This window comes from Calypte anna, chromosome 11 (genome assembly GCF_003957555.1).
Source record: "Calypte anna isolate BGI_N300 chromosome 11, bCalAnn1_v1.p, whole genome shotgun sequence".
NCBI classification, from domain to species: Eukaryota; Metazoa; Chordata; class Aves; order Apodiformes; family Trochilidae; genus Calypte; species Calypte anna.
The window spans coordinates 11,357,063-11,384,247 of NC_044257.1; the positions used below are offsets into that span (position 1 = coordinate 11,357,063).

Here is a 27,185-nt window from a genome sequence, read left to right on the forward strand (position 1 = left end):
GGGGCTGCCCGGGCGCCGCCTGATCGGAAAGCGGCGCGGCCGCGGCTGAGCGCGGCGGAGCGAACGTGAGGGGCGGGGGGCGGTGAGAAGCCGAGGCGGAGCCGGCAGCGCGGGACGTCCGCATAGGCGGGCTCGGGGAGAGGGAGGAGCGGGGTCCTCGGCCGGCCCGGGTGAGGTCACTCTTTGTGGCTGCAGTTGGCAAGATGGCGCCGGTGCTGGTGGAGAAGAAGCTGCTGGGGCCGGACGGGCCCGGCGGTGCCGAGCTCCCCAGCGAGGAGGAGGAGGGGCAGAACCTCTGGTGAGCGGCCGCGACGGGCGGGGGGTGAGGGCGGGCGCCGTCTGGGCCTCGGCCCTGCGGAAGAGAGCGGGTGCGCTGGGGCGTCCCGTGCCTGTCACGGCGGGGTCTGCCTGCTCTGCCCAGCCGCCTCAGCCCTCCCGCGGCGGGCGGGAGTCCCCGCCTCGGCCCGGCCCCGGTGGAACGTACGCCCCGCTCGGCCGGGGCAGGGGCGGCGGTGGGCGCCGGCTGCGGGGCCGCGCTCGGCCCCAGGGACAGGAGCGGCGGAGGGGCGGTGAGGAGTGCTGCCCGTCCCTGCTCTGGAGGGACTCGGGGGGTGCGTGAGGAGAGCCCCGCACTCGCATGAGCGAGGTTGGGAGAGAGCGAATGTGCGGAGCCTGAGAGATTGGCTCTGCGGGAGGGAGTCCGGGAGAGTCGGTCGCTTGCTTTCCTGTCGCTTATGGCTGAGTAGCGCTTTTAAAAATACTAATAATGGCAAAAAAAAAAAAAAATGTGTACAGAATACAGTAATGGGTTGCGGTATGAGTTAGTTATCAGTTGGAAAGTAATGTTGTAGTAACGTGACCTTAAGGGAGAAAAAGGAGAAAAAACTTAAGAAAATGTTGCCGCGTGTGTTTTTAGGCATCATAATAGCTTTTTTCGAAAAGCTGGCATGCTTTTCATCTTTTAAAGCAGACTCAAGTCTTTATGTGGAACATCATATCTAGTTTGTAAATAGAACGGACGTAACTGGGTTGGTCCGTGCAGACCCGCTGAGCTCATCAGTGCAGTCAGATGTGTGGGGGGTGTGCGTGCAGCCCTGTGCATCTCAGGCTAACAAGAACGATGCTTTTTTTGCCAGGTCCTCAATACTGAGCGAAGTTTCTACTCGATCAAGATCTAAATTGCCATCGGGCAAGAATATTCTTGTTTTTGGTAAGTAGCATATGCAAGCAGTTGGGTGGGTGATTTGTTTTTTTTTTTTTTTTGTAGAAACACAGCATGTTTAAAACAATGATGTGAACAAACTGACACATCAGTTTATTAAAATGAAGTTATACAATATGATCTTACTGTATTGTCTTCAGGCTGATAGACTTACTTTTTGGTTTACACTGTTGGATTTATAACATGTATTTAAACAAATGGAATGTAATACAGAATAATTGTTTCTTGTAATGGTATGAACCATTGGATTTACTTGGAATACTTGAATGAAAACAACAAATAAGTGTGATCCAGTGCACAAGCATACTTCTGATTGTTTAAATGTTGTCTGAAAAAATATTTTCTGCAAAGTTTAAATTAGTTCTGAAAGTGTCTTCTTTTCCTATAAAAACTTACTGGCAGGTGATGATGGTTCAGGTAAAACCACACTTATGGCTAAGATACAGGGAGCAGAGCATGGAAAGAAAGGAAGAGGGCTGGAATACTTGTACTTAAATATTCATGATGAAGACAGAGATGGTAAGTTCATTTTATATGTTCTCTCTTTACTGTAATTAAGTGGATGACTTTTTTTTTTATAACTGAGGTTTCATTACTGTATTTTGAGTTACACCCAAATAGCTGATTCTAGCAGTGTTCTGTGTGTTTTAGAGGTTGTATCAATTTCTTGAAAGTGAAATGCATTTTACATTCAGTGTACATTGCCGCTTTTGCCCTTGTTACAGCTTGACCTGTGTATGAGGAAAAAGGACATTTGAGCAGCTCTCAGGATCCATTTACATTTAGGGCAGATATATTTGCTGATGTTGACTTACTAGCAGATATATTCATTGTCTTTTGGTATGACTACTGGATAACTGTAGAAAGTATGTGATATGACCATGAGAATTTAATTCTCAGCATAGATTTCTGGTATTTCGGGTTTTTTGTGGAGGACAGTATAGCTGGAATGTTTTCTTAGAGCAGAATGGGTGAAAAACGGAACTTAAAAGTCGGAATTAGTATTTTCTTTTCTCAAACTGAAGGTTGCCTGTCTGCCCCTTGTCTTCCTCTTTGTTGCTGTTTTGTGCTCTATGGGCATAGGGGTGATGATCATTTAAAAGCAGGTCTAATGGTGGGGATGCTTCTGTTTTTAGGCAGGCTAGGGACAGGAAGAGATGAGGGAATTTGTTCTCCTTTCTCTTATATCAGCCTCTGCTTGTCTCATTTTGGGCAAACTGCTGGACCTCTTTGTGTTAATTTCCCTCTTCAAAAATGGGGAATTACAGTCTTCTATTCATGACTTCCTTCTGAGTTTCCAGTTCAGAAGAGGGAAGCAAAGGGTTATCTTATGTTCAATCTTATGTTCAACAAATGAACTCGGAAGATCCTATAATGGTATTTTGGAAATGGAAATGTACTGAAGACTTGCATGAGTGATTAAGTACCATATGTGAGTGGTTGTTACGGAGATTGGTCCTGTGCTCATCTGGTAATAAACTGTCTTTGGATACTAAGTTAGGCACAATTAAAGGACACATTGCCAGTGTCTTCAGTGGCCACCTAATCTTGTGGTTCCTACAAATCTTTTGTGCTGTAATTTTTTTGTGCTGAGGTATTCTTGGCTTCTTGAGTTTCTTGGTGTGCTTTCTTACCGTGCACAATCTTATAGAGTACTGCATTAATTCTTCAAGGGGGAAAAAAACCACCCTATGATTAGGAGTGTAAAGACAGCATGTGACGTCAGGCTTCTTGCAACATCAAAGGAGATGGTATTATAAGGAGAAGAATACCTGGTGTGCTCCTTTTTCTGGTGCTGTCTATCAAACCTCAAGTATGTCACTACTTTGGAAATATTTTAGGGAATATCTGGAAGTGAAAAGTGTTTGAGGTAATTAGGAGAACAACCCTGTCATAAAAACTCAGCACTAGCAGGAAAAAAAAAAAAAAAGAAAAAGACCTTTTTGACTACCAGACTCATCTGGAGAATTCAGGTCTTCATGCATCCCTTTAATGGATGTGTTAGGATCTAATAATACATGCCTTTTTCCTTTCTATCTCATTAGTGTCATCAGCAAGCAAAATAAATAGCAAAGTGGGTCAGGACCTCCCAGTAGGCAAAGATAACACTCTTCCTTCTGTAGGACAGATTTGTATTTGTTTCTTTAAACTCTGAGTGCTTTAGATGCGTGTATGCTTGGATACAGATTTGGGAACAGAGCCTTTATAATTGGCCCACAATTTTTGGATCCATAAAGAAATTGAAAATAGGCATTCAGGAGCTTCCTGTCAGATACTCAGGTTTGAGGATGTCTGCCTTTTATTATACACGACTTTATTCAAAGAGCAGCAAACCACAAGGATTTCCAAGGGTGTCAAATCAACATCGGCAACAAACTGGAGTGAAGTGGCAAGATCTTTTAGCATCTTCCCCTGGTACTACAAGATTTCTTTGCTCTTTGCCTTTTTCTACTTAATTTCAGAAGAATTTATTCTGTCCAGGGAAAACACTTTGTTCATAGTGTCAAGTTATTATCTACCTCCCTCTGAAATCTTTGGGGAAAATATTCTGCGTTGCTTCTTAATTCTTCCCTCAAACCTCCTCTCCCCCCAGCTACCATGAGTGCTGTTTGAATCTGACTTATACTTTTGAAGTAGAATTTCTCTACAGATTTCTAGTTGCGTATTTTACAGTTACTTTTGTCTTTTCACCTTAAGATTAGATCAGTGATTAAAATGTTCTCTTTTGTTGGTATGAAAGGTACACAAATGCATAGAAACTACCTCCATTTTTTGAAGGATTCTCCTGGCTAATACAGGGTTCCACTGAGTTTTTGGTTTTCACTGTCATGCACTTGTTTCTTGGTAGTGGCTGATACTTATTTTGAATGGCAAGATACACATCACTGCTGTGTTGGTAATCAGCTGGTTCAGTTTTGTTAGTTGTTAGTCATGCAGTAGCTTGGTCCCTGTGTCTCAGGATAACAGATTATTCTAAGTTCACTGCTGAATCTCTGCCAGAAAATTCTCCTTGCTACGTCCTATCCCAAATTCTTCCTCAGTGAAATCATTTGTTCCAGAAGAGGTTTGGGGACACCTGAGAAGCAATCCTGGGAGAGGATTCTCCTATATCAGTAGCCCCAGGTACAATATCCCTGGAACATGTGGCTGCTTCTGCTTACATGACACTGCAGTTCATCTGGATGAAAAGCACTTAGAGGACTAGTTGTAAAGTTCACTGAGAATATTAAATGACCTCAGAGCTCATGCTCAAGAGTCCTCTGTTAGTGGAACTTCTTGGTGAGTTTGGCCAGTTTTAATTTTTTGCCTTTCTTTGTGATGAGCAGGTAGTTATTCTGGTGGTGATGAGCTGGTTAGTCTGCTTTGTAAAGCTGAGAATTTTAATTCACAGGATGTGGGAAGGAAGCTGTACATGATTTCCTTAATGTGTATTTCTAGAGTACCTTCCAGAGTCTCTTGCAGAAATGGGGCAGAGCTGAGATGTGCAGAAAGACAGTGGGACAACTACACTGACTGGTTTTGTAGTGATACTGTATGGGTTACCAATAATGAACACCAGAGAAAACTTACAATTGAATTGCCTTTGAAGATTAGAAATGCAATGCAGTTGTCCTGGGCCAAATGTGACGGTGAAGTAGAACTGTTCAGTTGTTGCGTTCTTGTAACAAAACCAAAGAGTCTTGGTTTTTTGCCTCAGGTTTGGACTGGCCTCAATCATATCATATGCATATTCCAGTTGAACTGGTTGTTCCAGATTGAGCCAAGTGCTGCTGGTACATTGCTTTCTAATGTGAAAAACTGTCTTTTTGTCAGCATCCCTAAAATAGTTCTCTTGGAAATTATTTTTCCCTGTTGTGCTCTTTTCACAGCTTGGACAAGGGGTATCTAATTACCACTGATAATTTTTAAATAAATGCAGGAGATATAGTTGCAGTTCACAGAATCAGCCATCTGCAATAAAATTCATCAAAGTTGGGAAATCTCTTTCATAGCTAAAGGGATAATTAAATATTGACAGAATATAGAAATGTATATAACAGAAAGGTTTAGCAGCTATTTTATTAGTCTACTTAATAAGTAGCACCTACTTTTCCAACAGGATCTGTTAATTGTTTGCTCTCTGTTGGTGTCACAGCCACTGTGAAAGGTCCAGTTAACATTCACATCATATGACTAACTAGGAGCTTGATGTGGTGCTCACAAAGTCAAATTTGCCATCAAGACTTTACCAAATTGTGAACAACCAGTACTGAATTTTTAAGTGTGTTTTGTATTTGTGACAGATGTAAATCACAAACCATATCTCTTTATTCTAAGAAAGGAACAAGCAAAACCTTTAATTTTTATACAGTGTTTGGTTTTGGGTTTTGTTTTTTTTTTTTAAGTACTGGCTTCCAGTCTTCTGAGCAGATGGATTTAATTTGAATGATAGTTCCAACTGCATTCTAGTTCCACCTCTATTCTAGTTCCAGTTTTTATTCTAGATGTTAGCAGAAACAAAGTCCTGAAGTAGGACAAAGCTGTTAAGCAAACAAAACCTTTGTAAACTTTAGATACTGGCTTTATGAAGTGATGTAAAAGCAGTGAATTAGGATATTAATTTTTATTACTCGATAAGGTGTGAAAGTATTTTCTGCAGTGAAAGGACTCGCTGCTGGAGAATCAACGGAAGTGCCCATGAGAGCAGTAAACTTTTGTAGACTATAGGTAGATTTAGAGTAGTTTTTTAAATGTTCATGTTTGCTTCAAGGAGACAGTTGTGCATAGACATGAGTTATATGTCTGTTAATGACCTTCAACTCATAGGAAGCTCACAGAGTTTTTATTTACTGGTAAATTTTTGCTTTTGGAAAATACAAAGGATGCTTCTGGAATGCAGAGGACAACAAAGGCCTGCACAGATGTGCAAATGTAAATACATAAAAGTGTTCACATTGTGTCCTAGCTTCCTTTCTGTTTTTCCAAACTTTTATGAGACTTTCTGTTGCTAGAGGTCTTCTACAGTCTTAGGTTCATACATCCAAGGCTGTGAGAAAACTGTGTGGTGACAGTGAGACAGTTTCTTGAAGTGGGCGAGAGGTAAGGGGGGAAACAGTGAATATATAATAGTACATTTCTTAGGTACACAATGATTATTGTAACTGTTTACTGCAAAGTAAACAGATCCGGGGTGGAAGTTGGAAGGAAAATGATCTTTAAGTTAAAAATGTAGCTGTCGGCCTGTTTGTGTGATAACTGATGTTTGAATGTCCTGTGACAAGCCTAACAGTGCTTAAGCAGGAGAATAACAAATGCTAAATGAAGACTGCCCACATATAGCATCCTGATGTAATCTGCCTGTAACTCGGCTGTTCCGTAATTCTTTCCAAGACCCAATAGGGAGCATAGTTTGTATATCTCTGCTCTTTTCCCTCCCAATTCACTTTGTCAAATTTTTGCTTTTTCTAGAGCCACTGTTTTGGATTGTTTCTTCGAATGAAGCTGTAACAGTTGCAGCAACTGGAATTTATTTTGTGAACTTAGAAGTTTTGGAGCACAGGGCAGGGAAATATAGCGAGGCAGAGTGATGGGGAAGCTCAGCACCTGTTTTGAAAATCTGGGCTCTGTAGTGATTAGTTTGCTGGTCTGTGAATTTCAGAATTCATGTATCTTTTATGTGATACCTGTGTAGATCCATAGTTCCCTCTGGACAGTTGTAGTAGAGTAGGGAGTACTTTGGAAGAAGTACTAGGAGTTGTATAGAGGACAGAAACAAATGGACTTGTTTCTTTTCAGGAAATTTTCTTTTGTTTTTTATTTGGATAGAATTGGTTGTTCAGTGTCCCTGATACATCTTTCCTGGTTGATGCTCCATTTTCAGTTTCTTTTCTTGCCAAATTTAATTTTTGGGATAAAACTTCTCATGACATCTGTCTGTCCCATCATTTTTCCCATCTCCCTTCCTTGCATTGCAACAGAAAAAGAGCAGTCACTATCAAAACACTGGGAGTCGGGGGAGAAAGAAATGCAAAAAGTGAAATACCAAATTATTTGTCCAATACCGTTCTGTAAGGAGTCTGAAAGTAGGAGCCAGTGTTAAGTCAGTGTGACTTAAGAGCAGGTAGTACAACTTCCAAGTTTGTTAGGTTGTGAGTTTATCCTGTGTTTGTTCCTCCTACTCCTGTGCTAGAAACCTAAGATGCTTATTGCTTGTATCTTGTTTGCAGATTATTTCTGTTGTGAGATGCTGAACCAGCTTGTGTGTCTGAGGGACACCTGCGGCTTCCCTGCTGATCTCACCTCTAACTACCCCCTTTTGAACTTGAAGTTACATGTGTGTCACATGGTTTTACTGGGGATATACAAATTTCAAGTTCAGGAATGCTATGCAGTATTAAAGCCCCATTGTGTCTGCTGTCCATGGTAAAAAACAAAGAAGAGAAATAAGTTTTTTTAATGGAAATATTCTGAACCCAGAAAAAAATCCTGTTAAATGAAGGCATCTACCACATAATGTAGGCATTTACACATGTACCTGCCTTAAAGATAAACAGGCAAGATCTGATGGTAGCTGGCTTTCATTTTCCATTTAACTCTTAAATTAGTCATCTGTTTACTCAGACTAACAAAACCAAAAGTTGGCATCTGTTGAGTTGCTGCTGTACCTTTTGCTTTCAGATCACACTCGCTGTAACGTTTGGATTCTGGATGGAGACTTATACCACAAAGGCCTGTTGAAGTTTGCAGTTTCTGCAGAATCCCTGCAAGACACCATTGTAGTCTTTGTTGCAGATATGTCTAGACCTTGGACTGTTATGGAGTCTTTACAGAAATGGGCCAGTGTCTTGCAAGAACATATCGATAAGATGAAAATTCCTCCAGAAGAGATGAGAGACATGGAACAGAAGTGTAAGTCTTTGCTCCATAAATTTTTCTTTGATTTTTAAACTAGCTCTTGCAGATTTCTTTTTTAATGATAATGTTTTTTAGATAACTGTTTTGAGAATAGGTTGGATAAGACTTAATTTGAAGTTGTGATTACAACTTTAATTCAGATGAACTTTATTAGACTTCAAAATAACTCTTCAAGTTTTGCTGTGCTAACAAAACATCAGGTGAATTAATGTTCTAAATGCCTTGCAATAGTGATATTTTAATAATTTGTTTTTAAGAAGGACAGTTAAAAAAAAGGAAAAAAGTCCATACAGAATCACATTTTTTTTTAAATGGTGACAAAATTAGGTAGTAAAGTGAGCTGTCTCCTTCCTTGTGGTATCTAAGTCAGGTCCCATTCCCATACTGTGTTTGCCATCTAGTAGGTCTCTTTGGCCTTGTTTTTCACGAGCCTGGTATGTGTGTCTCATGTTACAGCCATTCCTATCCAGTGGCTTTAGGAATGTTGTATAAATTAACTTTCTTTCCTGGCATATCTGTAGCAAGGAAGAATCTGGTACTGGCAACCAGGCTTTGCAGTATTGTTTTCTGCAGCTTTGTTCTTTCCTAAAATAGTTTTGAATGTTTCTTCAGAGTTTTTTCTGTTTGCATATTTAATTTCTCCAGAATAAATTCCTTCAGTATAATAGACCTTAGCAAATGCATTCCTTTTCAGCTGAGGTGTAGATTCAGGTAGATCTTTTCTGGTTGCTGCTCTTGTCCAGGGCTGGTGGCTGGCTGTACTGGAGCATTGAAAAATTGCAAATATGTCCAAGTAGCTTCCTTAGATTCACTTTAGGGAGCAGTGTAATCAGTTTGGTCTGTGAGTATTCAGATGTATAGCTATACCCTTTTCTAAATGTTAAACATTACTTTCCCAGAAGTCTTGTGCCTATAGCATACTGTATAGAGTTTAAACTTAATGATTGAAAACACCTGGGTTTGATAAGCAGGTTACATTTTAAAAAAATGACAGTTTTTAAGGGAGAAAGCATTCTTTTACTAATTTTTTTTTATGTGAGAGATGGAAGTGCACTTTGAGTCTCAAAATACAGCAGATAACACAATTTTCACTTTTCTGAGACATGCCAAATTTTATAGCAACCTAAGTAAATGTGCAATTTGGGCACTTCAACTTCACTTTCAAAAGAGAAGTGCTTTGTCGTTTTTCATAGTGAGTACTGTGTGTGGGAGCCAGTTACAGCTGTGGCACATCTCTAACACCGTGTTTGGGGAGCTTAGAAGACATTCCAATAGTATTGTCTTAGAGATTTCTAAATTAAAGTGTTATATAAAATCCTAGTTTCTCAGGTGTTTTAATAGAATAGAAAGGAAATTGTGAGAGTTGCCAGTTGACACATTTGCATGGTTCTGCTGCCATCCTATGGCTGAGCTGTGAACTTGGGTCCAGTGTCAGCATGCAGGTGAAACAGGAGCCTTAATGTCCACACTCCCAAACTTCCATCTTGCTCCTTTTCTCAGTTGCTGTGTAGGACATATGTGTCACCTCAGGTACTGCCTTCTGAGGTCTTCCAGGCTGTCCTTAAGGCCAGGCTGTGCTCAAAACTTTGGCCACCACAGCTTGTAATTCTCTTAACAGCAAATCATGCTAAAAGAACTTTCCTGTTACAACTGTGGGTATATACAACTGTGGCTATATTAGTGTGAGTGGTTAGACCATTGAGAGCCCAAAGAGTGCCTCATGACTACAGTCCATCAGTAAAGCTATACCAGCAGTTTTCCTTACTAAAACCTCGGTGCCTGTGCTTCCAAGGTGAGCTGCCACTTAGAAAACAGAGCATCACTGTGCTGCAGTAGCCCAGGTATGGAAACACTGGGATAATAAAGCATATATACAGAGCAGGCATTCAAAACATAGAGGCTGTTTTCAGAGTGAAGAGATGTGTTTAATTAATACCAGTAAAACTCAACAGCAGTGCATTGCCACACTGATGTGTGTTTCTTGGCTTCAGCTTGCAGAACTGCATTCCCTTATTCTTCTGGATGTAAACTGTGGCATGTGGACCAAGCTGAATGTCCACAGTGCTTTCCCTGGCTGTTACACCCAGTGCCAGTAACCAGGAGCTCCTCTTGGCCCTGGGAACACATTTTCTACTATTATCCCAGTAGTATTGGTTCAAAGTGCTGCTGGGTTGTTCTCTCTCCATTACTAAGATCCTGTTACCAGTTTCCAGATATCTTTTTGTTAGCTGACCATTCTCAGTGAAACTGACCTGTGGACTGCTTGTCTTTGCTTTCAAGGTTTTCATGGCCTTTCTCCACCCAGCCTTTTGTCATGTTTGCTATTTGAGATGGGGACTTGGCTTTCCTGGGTGGATGTTGGTAGGCTCCACCTGGTGTATAAGAAACTTTACTGTTGTGTTAAAGAGCTTTCAGAATGGGCGACAGGATGCACATACAGAAGCAACAGAATGCCTTGAAAGAAATTGAATTATTCAGATTATACCAAGAGCATTTTTTTTTTTCACTTCTGTCACTGAGCTGCTCAGGAAATCCCTTGATAAAGTCTTGGCCACTGTCGATTCAGATAAATAGTATCAGTTCAAATGCTCTAATTAGTTCAGGCTCATTTATGAGAAATTATTTCTAAATTATGAGAAATTGTTCTTTGAATAACACAGATCTGAGTAAGTATTTCAGGAAAGATCTAAAATTTGCCTCCCCATTTATGAGAACAAAGCAGAAAAGACAGCTGTCAAGAATCAAGAAATGGAAAAAAAGAGTATACTGGCAAAATGTTACATTATTGTCCTCTGGAGTGTTTGAAGTTAAAATTTGAAATACGATTAACGTATTTTTCTGAAAATTAAGTTGTGTCTCAGTCAGTTTCAGGTTCTCTGCCCTTTTTTGTTTGTTTTTTGCCTGATAGCTGAAAGTATTCTAAAGTATGAAAGGAACTTACCCAGGCATCTTTTGTCTAGGAATTGTTTTCACCAGGCTGAAAGCTATAATCAATAAAGAAAAAGTACAAAAAATCTAAAAACTGCATGGATTGTGAAACTTAATAGAGTCTAAATATGGAGTAATTGTCTCAGAAAAATTTTCTGCATTTTTCTTGTTCTGCTGCTCAGTGCTTTTGTGATGTGTTAAATAAATTATAGTGTTTGTTTTACCTTTTCTATATTGATGTTGAACAGTTCTCCAAGACTGAGGATTTTATGGTTTCTGGAATAATCAAACCTAAGAATAATTGTGTATTGCTTTCTTGGTCATACTTTAATTTGCTCCTGTGGCATGAATCTGTTCTTGTTATAGTTAGGTTTCATTAACTTTGATAAATTAGGAGTAACATGAGAGCGAAACAGTTAACTGGAAACTTGCATTTATTTGTGGTGTTAAATGCAAAAGTCAAATAAAAGGCTTTTTACCTTGAAAAGCCACAGATTTGGTAGATAAATCAGCCCACTATAGTGGAGGTATGATTTTTTTATGGCATATCATCACCTGGTGATAATTTTTCAAACATAATAGGCCATGCCTACTACTTTACCTTACTGATAGGTAGCAGAATAATTATAATTTGTCAAATGACCAGTTCTTTTTCTGATTTTTCATTTTATCTCCATCATATTATCTGGTTTTCCCGTTAAAAAAAATAAAAACAAAGTAATTATCCCCTGCTTCTTAATAGAGAGTTGTTATGTTTTATACCATATGGAATGTGATTCCTTATTATGAATTACATGGAGAAGAAAATTTTCATAGCTCACTAGGAAAAAGAAAAGCTGCTTGGGTCCATGGTGAACTTTATGTCTGTTAAAAGTGTGAGAGCGGGGACCAAGTGGGGAATAGACAGAGCAGGTAAGGAAAAGTATTAAATGACGGTGTGACAAAGAGCCATTAACTGAAGTGAGCTTTTTTATGGGCTGCTTAGCATGCATTTAGTTTGTAAGAGGCAGTCTGTCACACGTGTGATACAGGTTTACTTGGATTTTACAAAATTTTGAATGGAGTGGAGTTTAAATGAGTCTTTAAAAAGTGTTCAAGAGCCTATCACTAAGAAGCACTTAAACCACTTCAGTTCTGAAACAAGTGTATCTGTCTTCAAAATACAGTAGTTAGCACTTCTTAGTATAGCTTTTTAGTTTAACGTTTAACTTTTAACTCCAGTAGTTACTCTTTCAGCAGGAGCCAGTGGTAACTAATGCTGAGTGTTATCTGTAGCATTTCTCAGTCTCTAGTCAGGGACTAATGCCAAACTATGTGTGTTACTAACAAGCCACAACAGCGGTTTGTCTCCAGAGTGAAGTTTTTTTTCTCCCTGCATGCCTGGATCAACCAGAGGGAGTTCAGCCACATTGCTGGCTGCTCTGTCATGTGTGGTGTTTGGTACTCCTGACTCTTGGGGAGAGTGAAGAGTTGGGAACTTCAGCTCTCGAGGATTATGATCTTCAGTCATGTTCAGCAGAAATTCATGAGGGTGTACCATCGGATTTCTCAAGTTTCTAAGTTGCAGTTGCTATTATTTATATTGGTAAAATTCATAGGATATCTTGAATAATTATTTGTATCATGGTGTCAGAGTCCTACTGTTCTCAGGGAAGGCTTTCCTCTCCCAGATTTAAGGGGATTTATTTTGATAGAGATCTCAGTTAAGAAACCATTTTTCTGCTTTGATATGACCAAAACACTGGAAACAAATATTGTCTTGATTATATTCCTGTAATAAATTGAAAGCAGTATTGTCAAATTGTCTTTTACATCTGATTAAGTCAGAGAGGCTTATCTGAATTATTGTAGTGGATGTAAATGGTACAACTTTTTACTGCTGTAATACACTTGTCTATAATAGGTTTTTTTCTGTCCTGAGCTATGAAGAGTCTGAGTAATTAAATAAGTACTTTTCTAAAAACGTTTTCTAGTTAAATGTTCCGGAATTAATTTGGATTTTGTGAGATAGTCAGTAGACATATTTAACGTGCAGAATGTATAATTGACTCTTGATTTCCAGTTGCTGAGTATGAAACAGTCCTAGAGGAAGGCATCTCTTTGAAAGCACTGTTGTTTCCTCTCCACCAGAAGGCGCTGCCTCACCAAGTTCAAAAGCAACTGTATTATTTTAAATTTTTAAAATTTTGTTGGACCTTGGGATTTATTGAATTGGTGACTGGAAGTCTAATGGTCTATATTTGATGTGTTTTTAAAGCTTTTGTCTGGACTAGGTCAGTCTTTTTCTCCACAAGAATCACACAGCTTTGTATTTCAGATATAAAAGCTTTGAACATAAGTGTTTTTCTGATTTGTCCTTCCACATGCCCATTCTATTGCAGGAATGGTTCCTATGCTGAAAAGGTACAGTGATTTCATTTTGCAGGATTTATGTTATAAACTTTTCTGAGGTTTTACCACTTCCTAAACCTCAGAAGTATCAGATGGCCTGCACAGCAGAGTTCCAGTTCCTTCCCTGTCACATGGGTGGATGAACTGAACAACACTCTTTGTGACTGTGCTGGATATAGGGAACTTTTTCCAGTTTTCCTTATTGTACGTACAGTCAGCCTGTTCCCACTGTTTCTAAAATAAAGAAGTTTTTGTGGGAACAAATCATGGTGTTTCACTTACGTCTTTGCTGAGGGCTACTCATGGCTGAGCAAGGAGGCAGCTTCAGGTGGGATTGTCATGTGAGGAAGGACCCTGGGTTTTGGAGGGCTGCTGTGCCCTGGAACAGGCATATCCAGTAGATTTTCATTTAGAAAAAAAGGCACAAGAGCTTTAACTTGAGTACAGTTCTCATAAAGCATGCATGGGGTTGCAATGCACTTGCAAAATAGTGTTGATACAGCTTCCTAGGTGGTTGTGTATTGATAGTATTCAGTGTTATTGTTGCCATAAAATTAAAGCATTGAAAACATAGGAAGCATCTGGTTTCCTCTGGGCTACATTGTAGTTTCCAGAATATAACTGAGTCTCTTCAGATAACATTTAGAAGCCCTTGAGTCTGTATATATGCAGTATATATTTTTTTATATTTTTAAAATTGGACACCTTCAAGAGAAGTGTAGATTAATGGAAACCTAAACTGATAAATAGTTTATAAGAGAGTGCTGTTTCAGCTTGGCATTTTCTGTGTCCGTTTACATTTTCATCATATGTTCTTCCAAACTAGGTACAAATTGCTCTGATTTCAGGCTGCATTGCTAAACTACATTGATAGTTTCTGTTGTTAGCTCCCCTATAATAAAATGCATTGAGTTGAGCTATGCCCATTTGTGCACATTATAGCTGTTGCAGCTTCTTTTGATTACTTGTGATGGTTCCAAATGCACTTGGTTTCTCTTGCTGTAAATTTGGTGGAGAGTTATATAGGCAACAAGGTTTTCCAATAGGCAGCAAGGTTTAAGCCTGCATTCTGTTTTCATTTAGTGCCTTGTTATAAAAGGAAGAAAAAAAAGTTGAGATTTCTAATTTGTCATAGATGCAGTTCAAGAAGAACTATGTCCTGTGTTGTAGCTTATAAAGATCTCTCTCTTAATAGTTATAAAGGAGTTTCAAGAGTATGTAGAACCCGAAGAAGGCTACCAGGGATCACCACAAAGAAGAGGTCCTTCTGGACAAGAGGATGAACACGTTTCTTTGCCACTTGGAGAAAATGTGCTGACTCACAACCTTGGTATTCCTGTGCTTGTAGTTTGTACAAAAGTGAGTTTCTAGTTTAGCTTGCTACTATGGAATAATTCACTTTTCTTTTAGAAGACGTGCTTTATACAGTCATGTAAAATGAATTTGGGACTAATAGTAGAGGTTTATTTTAGAAGTATGCTTCTGCAATCAGAATCAATTTTTAATTTTGCAGAATGGTAATAGCCTTATCAATTATACGTCAAATACTTTATCTTTTGATTTATTGGTAGCATTTTAAAACCAGAGGCTCAAACTAAGTGTGTGTGTAAAACAAAGGAAGATGTTTTACAGTGTGCTGGAATTAAATGGCTGGGTTTTGCTGGTTTTGTTTTTCTTTTTTTCTAGTGTGATGCAGTGAGTGTACTAGAGAAGGAGCATGATTACAGAGAAGAACACTTTGACTTCATTCAGTCACACATTCGTAGATTCTGCTTACAGTGTATCCTTTCCTGCACTGAAGAGGTTTGCTGTAATCTGGAAGCAAGAAAATATGTTTTACTTTATATTAATCTGAGAAATTGCACCTCAAGATTGCTTGGTATTTAGTTACTTTGTAGCATTTGTTGTTTTGAAAAGGTTGAGTTATAGAAGATTTCTTAATAGATCTTAATTTGTGCATGGGTTTCAAGCTTTTGTTTCTTTTATGTGGTGTTTTTTCTCGGTTCTACCCTCAGAACTTGCAATTCCCATGTATACCTGAGATCTTGTCTGTCTCATAAGTTTTTGACTTTTTCAAATTTAAGTGCCTGGGAGGGTAAATAACTTCTGCATATGCCAAAGAAAATTATCAGGAGTTTTTTTGTGGTATATTCCCTTCCCTCTGAATACTGAATAGCTATAGCTTTTGCCTTAAACTACTTCTCAAAATTAGGTCTAGTAGATATATGTCTGTTACCTCCCGTTTTGAAATTCTTACTATAGTTTGAAAACAGTATCTTATGTGATTTTCCTTAAGTAAATAATCAGATGGGGCTGCCTTGATATATACATCAGTTAAGGAGGAAAAGAACCTTGATCTGTTGTATAAGTACATTGTACATAAAACATACGGTTTTCAGTTTACCACACCTGCCTTAGTGGTAGAAAAAGATGCAGTTTTTATGTAAGTCAATTGTATAAGCAGTATGATTTCAGATTGTTTTCTATTAAGCATTACACTTGATATATCCATAAAAATAACTTGAGTGGTTTGTGTCCTTCAGTAGTTTAGCATGTTAAGCTTCTGAAATCCTGAATAAATAAGAACTTAGTGCTTATTACAGGGGTTACTTGACTCAGAGTACACCACTCCAGCTTTTTAGTACCTTTGGAACTCAGCTGGGAATTAGGACTTTACTTGTTCAGGTAGAGGGTAGTAAATGAATGGTCTCTGTAGAAATGCTTTTTGTGACTGAAAAGGCAAAGCTTTTTCATCTTTTTATAGACCTGCTGGTTGGGACAATGAAAAGAAAATCGCTATTTTACATGAAAACTTCACAACAGTGAAACCAGAAGATGCATACGAGGACTTCATTGTAAAACCTCCTGTAAGAAAGGTAAAAAGGGATAAACTCTTTCCTTCCCTGCTCCCTGGAAAGTAAGTGTAGTTTGCTTGAATGGGTACTAATAAATGTTAATAATTGAAAAATTCCAAATATAAATGGAATGATTCTTTAAAAAACATCCAAGTGTGTGAAACGTCAGGTTTTTGTTTTCCATGTGTTTAAAATACTGCAAGCAAACACAAAATTCATTCTCTTTAGTTAATGAGAGACACTCAAAAAGTAATCATTTCACCTTTTTGCACAAATAGGGCAAAAACACTTTTTTGAAAATGGAGAATGCTGCTGTAGGACTTCAGCAATTTACACAGACACACTCCTGGCATTGAGGTTAGGGTGTAAAGGAGAATCTTGGAAAACAAGACAGTATAGCACTATTGCTTTAACATATTGATGATGGATTTCTTCATGTAAGGCAAGAGCAGTAAATAATCTTATGTAAATTCTGAATATTGCTAAGTTTGTGAGTGTAAGCACACAGGAATTGGATGTGTGTTTAATGGGTAATATGGAAAACTGTGAATGAAATTGCATTCTGATCTGGATCAGAAAGCTTTTAGAACTTTCTTATAAGCCTTATGTTTCTAGCTCAAGCCCCAGTATTTAGAAGAGAGTAGAGATGTTACAAACTTTCATATAAGGAAAAGGTTTAATCCTGTTGTTGGTAACTCTCAGCACCTACAGGAAATAATCATTGCCTGATGGTGGTGTTATGACTGACAGGAGCTAGTGTAATACTTTTTTGGGCTAAGAGGTCTTGTGGAGAAAGGTAATCTCAGGACTTTGAAGAGATGCTGATGAGGACATTCTTTTTAGGAGAATATCCACAGGCTGCTGTCAGTGCTAGCCCTCCCCATTCCAGTTTTTTTTATGACAACTCTTTTAAAAATGTTACTGCTCTTTGAAATGTGAAAGTTTAGTTTTGTTTTGTTTAAAAAGTACATAATGGTGTTAAAGATATGGCAGTTTTTCTTCCCTTCTAATCACCATAGTATAAGTAATGGTAATTGCAGATTTTAACTTCTAGTAACATAATATTTTGGTCAACAGCTGGTCCATGATAAAGAGCTGGCAGCAGAAGACGAGCAAGTATTTCTTATGAAGCAGCAGGTAAGAATGGAAGAATGAAAAGTTCTTAGTAAATAAGATTCCATTCTGTGCTCTCCATTGTTACTCCCTTCAGTTTTTCCTTCCTCATTGAAATCACTAGATGGCAACTTTTCAGCTTTGCAAATTCAGATGTAATTGTGTGAATTCAACAAATACAGTTATAAAATATGACCACTTATCTTGGCAAGCTGAAAGGAAAATATGCTGAGAACAGAAATCATGTACATGTCAAAGGAGATGATGGTTTGAATTTTCACAACCTGTAGGTATTGATCTGTAAAACACCCTTTTAAAACATAGTATCTTAGTGTTGCAGTTTTATTACCTCCAGAGGCTTGAAAACTATAAGGTGTCAAATTTGGCTGTGCTGTACCTTGTTATTTTTTTTACTGCTCTACTGTTTAAAAAAAAACTACTAATACATTACTGTATAGTGTATTATAAATATCAAAGAGGTTACAGGCTTGGGTGCCTCGAATGGCTGCGTTAGACAAAGGACTGAAGCTTTTTACTCATTTTAACTGTCCTCTAGTGGTGAAGTCTGGAAGTATATAAATATTAAAAAAGAAGCCTGTAAATATCAGGGGGAAAAAATTATCAGATAAATTGGTTATCAGAAAATGGATTGTCAGCTTCACTGTATTTCATTCCTTTATGTTTTCTGAAATATATTTAATATTCCTAACATGTTTTGTTTGTTTGTTTTTCAGTCATTCCTTGCCAAACAGCCAGCAACGCCTACAAGAGCATCAGTAAGTAGATCCAAGAGAAGAGTAGCAGGTGTTTTGTTCCTAGGGAAGGAGAAAATAATTCTAGCCTGTAAAGGTTAACTGTGTAGATGTAAATCTAAAATACATATTCTCCCTAAACTGCAGAAAGTAAATAATAATAAAAGTGGCAGTAGTTTAAGAAGTTGCTTATAAATTGCTTAATTCTCTGTGGAAGCATAGAAATATCTGATTATTATTGAACTGAAAATTTCCTACAGTGATTGATCATTAAGTGAAGATACATGTCTGAAATAATTACCAGGTTTTTGTTAGGGTATTTTTTCCTCACATTGTGCATACACTATGGTGCTAATATAAGGGTTTAAAAAGTAATATGTATGTAATGTAACATTTGCTGTGTATCACTGATCTATGTGAGTTCTCTGATTCGTGTGCTTTGGACTTTTTTCAAGGAATCTCCTGCAAGAGGCCCTGCAGGATCCCCACGAACTCAGGGCAGAGCTGGTCCTGCCAATGTACCCAGTGCCTCACCAATAACACCAGTTAAGAAACCAGATCCAAATATTAAAAGTATGAATAAGCATTTTGCTGTTTTCATTGTGTTATTTCTCTTTTAAGAACCAAAACCAAACAAAACAAACCTCTTTTGTAGAAAGGTTTTGGAATTTATTCACTAATGGTATAGTAGGTTTAATGATAGGAATGAATTCAGGACATAGCCTCAGAGTGTTGGAATTTTTTTACCCTTTGTCATTCATATGACCTGAAATAGAGTTCAACTATTGCCAAGGAATCAGACAGTTAAAACACATTTTTTCCTAAGTTGCCTAAATGCAGTTATTATACATCATTTGCATTATTAGAGTGGGGACTGCTTAAAAGTACACACAGTTTCATACTTTACAGCACTTTAGAATTCACAATGAAACTTGTTCTACTAAACCCGCTCTAAAATGTGATTTTTCATACTACATGAACTAATTTGGAAATTACACCCTTTTTCTCTTCCTCACCCTTAAGGTGTGTGTTGTGTGGTTTCTTTCTTCTCTCTGAATCAAGATCCAGTATTGTTTTCCATTGTGCAGTGTGGTGCCATACTTCACTTACACTAGATGAAATCTCTTGTTTTGGTTCCTGTGTTGTTGCCATATGTCCAAGTTCTCATTCATGAAAAATAATGTGGCATGAAAGATTACATTAAAATATTTGTGCTCTTTATTAATGAACTTAATCTTGGAATTGCACTTCCATAGTTAATACTTTGTTTGTTGGCATTTACATGAAGAAAAAAAACAAACCAACAAAAAACCCCACCATACATATATTTAGATTAAAATTTTGGGGACCCTTCCCCCCTGCTCCAGAAGAGCAGTAACATGCTTTCAGTCATCTCTGAGCTTGTCAAAGAGTGCAAAGGACTTGTGTCTTTAAATTGATCAAGGAAAGACTCTTGTATTTGAGATTTATTTCCTTGGTAAGAAAATTATGTATGTATATATAAAAAAATAACTTCTGTCATTTACCAGCAATAACTACTCTGTGATATATGTCTGTTTGGTTTTTTATTTAGATAATGCTGCAAGTGAAGGTGTCCTGGCTAGCTTCTTTAACAGTCTCTTGAGCAAAAAGACTGGTTCTCCTGGGAGTCCTGGTGCTGGAGGAGTGCAAAGTACAGCCAAGAAATCAGGTATTGTACTTGTTATTGCAGGCTGTTTTGCTATTTTTAATACCTTATTTGGCCCACATTGGTCTAGCTGCATGTATCTTTTAAACTGGTCAGTAAAGTGACAGATCTTGAGAGGAGATGGCTAAAACATGCTGTCTTTAAAAAATAACTATATTACTGTAACTTCACAACTACTGGGGCTTCTGTGAAGCCTGCTATAGCTTCATTCTTTGAGTGAAGTGATCATATTCAGAAAGTGTTAGGTTTTCTTTACATTAGAATTCCTTCCTTTCTTGACACTTAAGTGTGGCTTAAAGAACTGAAAATTAAGTTCTTTGGGTTTGGACTGTTTTTTACAGTCAAATTATTGAAATCCCTCCGGAGTTCAAGTTTAAATTAATTACTTATCACCACTTGACCTTATCTGTCATTAATTAATTAGCATTTTAGTGCAGTCCAGCCCTACTGGTAACACTTGCCAAGTGGATTCACTCTGTGTATATGCATTGTATGAGATAATTTGCTGATAAGTGAATTCCACTAGTTCAAGTGGAAATAAAAGAAACCCATCAGAATACTTGGTACCTGTACAAAGCTCCGTGTTGTGAAATGTGTGGTTATTCAGACAGTATTAGAAGTTTCCTTACTTATTTTTTTTGTTCTTGTGTCAGCATTAACTTCTAATTTAAATAGAATATTTATCTCCTGAAACAACTAGAGAAAGCAGTCATACATCCTTTCTTCATTTTCTTGTTTCTTTAGACTAGATTAGACAATTTCTCTTCTAGTCTTCTGTTAGTGGTTAAGCTCTGTTTTCCCAACTAGTTTCCTCTTCATTAGTTCTCATAATTGGCTTGACTTATCTTGTACATGAGTGATTGGAATTTTATGCAGCACTCCAGATATATCTCATTTTAGTTCCTGGTACATCAGTTCTCTTTCTTTGGTGGAAGTACTTCTAGGTCATTTCAGGTTGGCTTTTCTTGGCTGCATCAAGTTGGCAGCTCACACTCATTCCCTGACTTTTGGAACAGAACAGTTGGCTTTCACTCACAAGAGAATATTCCTGTTCCTTGTCAGCTGATGTGCTCACATCTTATATCCAACCAGTATAAGAGTAAACTTTCCTAATGTAAGGGCTCCTAAGACTTGTATCTGAAAAGTTCTTTTTGAACTTCTAAGGTAGCTGGTGCTGGTGATAATAGAAAAGATTACTTGCTCTTTTGCTTGGAGAAAGTCTTATTTATGGCAGCATCCTCTGCACAAGTACATGTGCTAAAATGATCTTTGTAGGCATTTTATGTGTCTAATCTGAACTGTTAAAGGAGCCCTAAGTTTTCAGAAGGTTGACACTAAAAATATTCAGCTTTAAAGAGACCATCTGTTTCTCCCAAGGCCATGAATATTTCATGGTTGAAATGTTGAGATTGTCACAGGATGAGGGATACGTTGTGGATGTCAACATACTGGTCAGCCTGATAGATGGACTGGTTTCTGGTACATTAACTCCTACTTGAGAGAACTCTCTCAGCTGGACAGATGCTGCACTGTCATGTCCATTTTTCAAGCTGTATAATTCCTCTTCCATCTTTATGTTTCTGAACTGTCCATGTTCCATGATATTTCAAAGAACTGGTGGTTTCTGTGGTGGATTATTTTTCTTTGCGTGGACTTCTAGACTTGAAAAGTTTTTTCATTTATATTCACAAGAAGATTCTTGCACATTCTGAGATTTGTCTTCACCCTTCTATTCCCGTGCAGTAGATAAGACAACTACAGTTCCCTGCTCTTACTCTAATCTAGAAAGGAGAATACATGTAAATCTGTAGCCTCTCTAATAGATGAAAGCCATCACAGTCCTTGGCACTTGTTTTCTAGGGAAGCTGAAAATTAGTATCAATTTAATTAATAACAAAGGGGAAATTTTTTTTTCTTAAAAACAGCTGCTTGTATTTTTTCTCATTTGAAAGGTGCTCACTCATGATGGTGGTAAAGGGTAGTATGTAAACCTGCAGACCATAATGCAGCTTGGCAATGTTATTGCTGTCCAGGACAAAGTCATTGCAGAAAATAGCTGCTTGGTACTGTTTTGGAGGTTTAAAGATCCAGTTCATCTAGTATTAAAAAGCCACAATATTTGTCTAAGCGTGCTTTTGTTTGAGCAATAATTTCATGTTTTTGTTGTTTTAGTGTTTAGGGGTTTTTAACACCAAGGTATCATTAAGTTGTGAGATAAAGTGGTTTGTATTGTAAGTTATATTACAGTTAATATACTAATTTTCAAATGTTGTTTAAATACTCATGCTTTGAATAGATGCTATTAAGAGTACTGTTGCATATAACTACTACATAAATTTGAAATCTTTATAGTGGTTAAAGGTAGCCTTTTAAGTTAGTCATGTCTTTGTGCTTTGTAAAAGAGCACTTAAAACTCTAACAGTCAAATCTTGCCTTCTTAATGTTTTCAGCATGTACCCTGGAAAAAATCCACCTAGTATTTCACACACATTTGAGCTGGAAAACAGATGCTTGTTAAATTCTTTGGCTATGTAAGGAAGCTGTACATGGTTATATAATCTACTTTTTCTTTCAAAATATAGGGTTTTTTAATCTTAAATGCTTGTACACTTCAAGCATTAGAATATATTGTTCCAGTTTCACCAATTAATTTACCTGTGGGTTTTATAGTTTTCAGAATGAAAGAATTAAACTGATGATTCAGTTAGAGAATTGTTAAAAAGTTTTGAGTCTATTATAAAAATCTGAGATAACGCCTTTCCATTAAATAGCTCAGTCTGTCTGTTTCCAATTGCAGAAGTTCTTTGAAATGACTGCTGAGATATTACATGAATATGCAATTCATGTCCCCTTTTTGAAGGAAGACATTGTATGCAGACAGAAAAGAATTCTTCCTGTTAATATTTAATATTAAAGTTCAGCAAGTATAAATGTGGCCAAACAAATGTGATTTTTGTAGCAGGTGTCCTATGTAGCTTTGAAGACTTGTGGTTAAAATCTGAATTAAAATGGAGCCCTTGCTTCCAATATTGCTAGTAGAATTGTATACAATTGATTTTTACAGAAAATGCTAAATGTGGTTGTTTTTCAAATGTTAGTTGCTGTCAGGTGCATCACAAGCATTATTGTGCTTTCTTCTGCTGTATAATTCAGCATTTAATGTCTTTTAAAGTTAATCAAAGCTTAGTGTTTATCAGTCTTTACACAGATACTACCTTCCATTGTGTCCAGCTCTGTGTTCTTGGGTGGGTGGTAAAATAGTGAGAAAGTAAATAATAATGTGCCTTAAAATTTATTTTTATTCTTTTTATCAGTTAGAACATTTAATTTGTTAGATTGCTTTAACCTTGTCCTCGTTTTCTGTTTGTTTTTTGTTGCTGTTGGTGTCTTGTTTGGTTTTTTTTTTAGGGCAAAAGACAGTTTTGACAAATGTTCAAGAGGAACTGGATAGGATGACTCGCAAGCCAGACTCTATGGTAACAACAAACTCTCCAACAGAGAATGAAGCTTGATAGTGCATAAAAAATGCCTATGTAAATGACCAAATAACTATGTATATTGATCTGATAAGACCAGGAATTTTCTGCTATGGCAGATGCTATCAGTTTTTCTTGGGGCAGGGGAAATGAGCTTACTACATCATTGCCTTGTCCCAGTAAAAAGTGCACATTCAGGAAGTTTGCATATAAAATCCCTCTGTATAAGATAACCATTTAGAGTTTATTATAGGGCAATTCTTTCGGTTTTGGAGGTAAGCAGGTGCAGCTGCATTTCCTGTTGTGAAGAACACAGAGAAGCAAAATGGAGAATTCTTATTAAAATACTACTACTGACTGCACACAAGGCAAGAAAGAGACATGAAATAATCTTTCAGAGTTTCTGGAATTGGCTACTTGTATGTTTGCAAATGCATTATATTCTTGGAAAGGTGAGTGGTGGTGGTGGTGGTGTAACAGAGCATTAATTAGGTGAAAGAAGCCTAGGTAGGGAATGGAGCCCTGAGTGGTGAAACGGACTTGGGACAGTGAGAAACTAGAATGTTGGACTGACTGGAGAGGAGCAATGTTGTTAAATCCTGTGTTTCACATAGGGTGAATAGTCACTGTTTAAAAAAGACTACTTTACATTGGAGAATTCCAGGCCAAACACTAAGCATTATGGCAATTTATTCTTGTTATAAATCTTGTTTTAGTTTTTAAAAAAACGTCTAAGACTGTGGATGCCCTTTCTGGTGTAGCTGACAAAGGGAGGAACTATAACTTGTTTAGATCCAAGTGCCTGGCACAGTGTGTGATGTGTCTTTAGAAGGTGCTTGAACTTTTTGTGCACTGTAGTACAAACAGTCACTGTTTGGTTTATTTTAAAATCAGTAGTTTGGAGAGTTGTATTTCATTTTAAATCCTGTTTTCTGATAGCTTCTGCCTTTTTCTTTATGCCAAGAGGCTAGCCTATGAAGAATGGTGGGTGACATGTAATTTTCCCATAATGAAATGTGCTACAGAAAACTCAGTATTTTTTTTTCATACTTTTTGTAACTAAATATTAGCTACCAGGCTAGAACTGATTCCTGCCTTACACCCATGGAGGTTTTTTAAAAAAAACTTTCAAGGCTCTAAATCCAACCACATCTGCTGCAGGTGCAGCCAACTCCAATTCTGAAGGCAACCTTAAAAGTATGAATGTGTACATGATGAACATACTCAATAACTTGTTTTGTATTTTCTTTAATGTAGCATTTCATTTGGAAAGATGGGTTGTGGTTATCCCTGTTGCTCTAACAGAGCTCTGTCCATGGTCACATAAAACCATCATTCTGTAAAAACAAACAAAACTGCTATGGTTACTGAAATAGCACTTTGATTTTATATATGGTATGCTTGTTTTACATGTACACACTACCATGAACTAAAAATACCAAGCATATTCTGTGTTCTTAACGCTGAAGGGAAAAACCACAATTTAAATTATGCAGAGTTTACTTTTTATTGATATGAACTTGTTGTACTAAATCTGATGTCTGGATATAACTTCCCTAATATATATTGTTACTTAAATATACAGAATTAGATTGACCACTAACACAGTACTGGATGTTTAACTTCAAATCCTATGTTACATCAAGAGGCTGTTTTCTTGTAAGTCTGTCTAAACATTACTTAGAAAGCTAAGAGTATTTACTTGCCTCTTTGACAAACATTAACATGAGTATGTTATTTGTGCCAGTTTCTTTTTCTAAATACTATTTTTTTTATTTTTATTTTTTTTTTACTTTTTTAATAAACAGTATGACCTGAAGTTACACAGTTGTCTTAGGTAACAGTTAGACTAAGACTGTGGATGGCTGGTGGGTAATGTGGATGTACTTCCTGGTGTAATGGATGCCAGTTGCAAGTTACCACACCAGAGGAAGTCATGGCACACACACTGTCCTGACACTGAGAATTGGGATTGGAGACTAAAACATCAAGAACTTGACAGGAAAATTGAAAAAGTTTGTGATTGTAATGGGAGATAGTTTGAAAACCTCAGCCTGAAACTGCATCTTTTTTGCATCTAACCTGATAAGCACTTTCTCTAGCATTATGGCTAAAACTTAAAACTGAAGTACTTTTCCAGTTCTATAAAACTTTTAAATATCCGAAAATTGATCAAAACTGATACTCTATCATAACTTACCAGCTTTGCAGAAAGATGCTTCTGAAAAAACAGAAACAGATTTCTGGTTTTGACTTGCAAGTGAATGCTCCTAGTTTATTGAAAGAAAGTTTTAAGCAATGTAGCATCCTGTGGTTGCCAAAGTCTGTCAACTTTGGTGAGCTGCACAGTTGTTATTCTGGTGTCTTCAAACATTGGAACCAAAGGCCAAATTGCAAACAGCCTTTACATTTTCAAGTGAAACTTCATTTTATTTGCAGATACACTTGTATGGTAGACTGTTTAAACTATTATATGACTATATTTATATGCATTATAGTGACTGCATCTACTGTTCACGTTTAAACTAAGAAAACAAAATATGAAAGCATTCAACTTGAAGCAAGTAGAACAGTTTAAAGATTGGCCCTCCATAAAAATGCTGTGGTTATGCTGCTTGATTTTAAGTTTGCACTTTTTTATTGGCATTTAAAAAAAACAAACTGTTTAAACTGAACAGAAGTTCGTATTTTATTTAATTTAACTATGTTGAAAGTGACTGCTCTGTACATCATGAACTTAACAATATACATGCTGTAAATGAAAGTTCACTGTCTTGTATACTAAGTTTATTGGGTTTTTTCCAACTTACAATTAGGACTGCAAATGTATGAAACAAACCTTAGTCCAGTTGTACGGCTTTAACCAGGTGCAGTATGCAGTCATTTGGAATCTTGCTTTCTAGTGCTGGCAAAATGAGGACATCTTTAATAACTGGCTTCAATAAATACGAATCCAGACTGCTTTATGCTGTGCTTTTTGTTGTTTTTAAGATCCCCCTTTAGAACTGTTTCTGTGGGAGCAGAGCACTAGCGAGTTCTGTGAACAGGAGAAGTTGGCTTGTGCTGTTGTCTTCCTTTACAGAAGCTTTCTTAGTAGGAGTTCTTGTACCAGCTGCTGCCAAAGCAACTCCTCTCTGGAGTTTAGAGCACAGACCTTTTGAAGTAAAGCAAAGCTTGTTTAAAAAGAAGTATTCCTGTGAGAGCTTACATATAAACAGTTACAACAGCAGAACTTGGTTTTGATGCAAATTAATAGATTTCATGAGAATGAAATGAGCATGTCTGTTTTTTTCAGGTTAAGACGTGTACTTTATATATTTTGTGGATTACTGTATTCAAGCAGAGCACTGGTCATAAATTTGTAGGGTTAAAATCCAAGTTGTGAGAAGTTTCAGGAGTAAGTTGTTTGGTGGTTGCAAATGCCTCTTCTTTTCCTTTGGTGTGTGTAACAAGTTCTTCCTAATAAGCATACAAAGAGTACACTTGAACTGGATGCTTATATATTACCCTGCATAGCTGAAGTTCTATGAATGTTTCTGGAGTCACCCTGCCTCTGAATTAGAAATCAACTAGGCTTCTGGTTTCTAAAATACATAGTTTCTCTAGAAATTAATCTTTATGAAGTCATGAAACAACCATTACTTTAGAATTGCTGGAAGGCTTTATGAGTTCATGGATGTAAAGAATTCATTTTAGTACTTTAAAATGCGTTTTACAAAGGTTTTTTTTTTAATATATGAAGAGAATTAACTATTGTGTTACTTTGGGAGGAAACGAAATGAAGATTTCGTCTTCAAACATGCTGAAGTTCAAAATTACTTCTTTCAGAAAGACTGTAGTAGTGAATTTAAATAGAAGAACACTCTT

General features: G+C 37.4%; 1 protein-coding gene across 2 annotated transcripts; it reads left to right on the forward strand.

Moving 5' to 3' along the window:
• DYNC1LI2 (dynein cytoplasmic 1 light intermediate chain 2) lies at window positions 1-26,282 on the forward strand. 2 transcript variants are annotated; one of them, XM_030457614.1, is made up of 13 exons: window positions 1-298; window positions 1,137-1,210; window positions 1,625-1,741; window positions 7,880-8,110; window positions 14,631-14,794; window positions 15,122-15,215; window positions 15,743-15,878; window positions 16,200-16,311; window positions 17,368-17,427; window positions 18,138-18,179; window positions 18,611-18,728; window positions 19,729-19,845; window positions 23,251-26,282. In XM_030457614.1, exons 1-13 carry the CDS (start codon window positions 204-206, stop codon window positions 23,352-23,354), a joined length of 1,464 nt encoding a protein of 487 aa, XP_030313474.1. In that variant the 5' UTR covers window positions 1-203; the 3' UTR covers window positions 23,355-26,282. The 2 variants fall into 2 exon arrangements, 1 of the variants encoding a protein (XP_030313474.1); XR_003988017.1 differs by having other exon boundaries at window positions 7-298; window positions 18,611-18,700.
• The last annotated feature ends 903 nt before the right edge of the window (window positions 26,283-27,185 follow it).

Bases quoted from the DNA above. Each gene is read 5' to 3' on its own strand.
- DYNC1LI2 (XM_030457614.1), top strand. From the start codon at position 204: ATGGCGCCGGTGCTGGTGGAGAAGAAGCTGCTGGGGCCGGACGGGCCC. The intron at 1,742-7,879 runs GTAAGTTCATTT...TTTTGCTTTCAG, and splicing joins TCATGATGAAGACAGAGATG to ATCACACTCGCTGTAACGTT. The intron at 8,111-14,630 runs GTAAGTCTTTGC...CTCTCTTAATAG, and splicing joins GAGAGACATGGAACAGAAGT to TTATAAAGGAGTTTCAAGAG.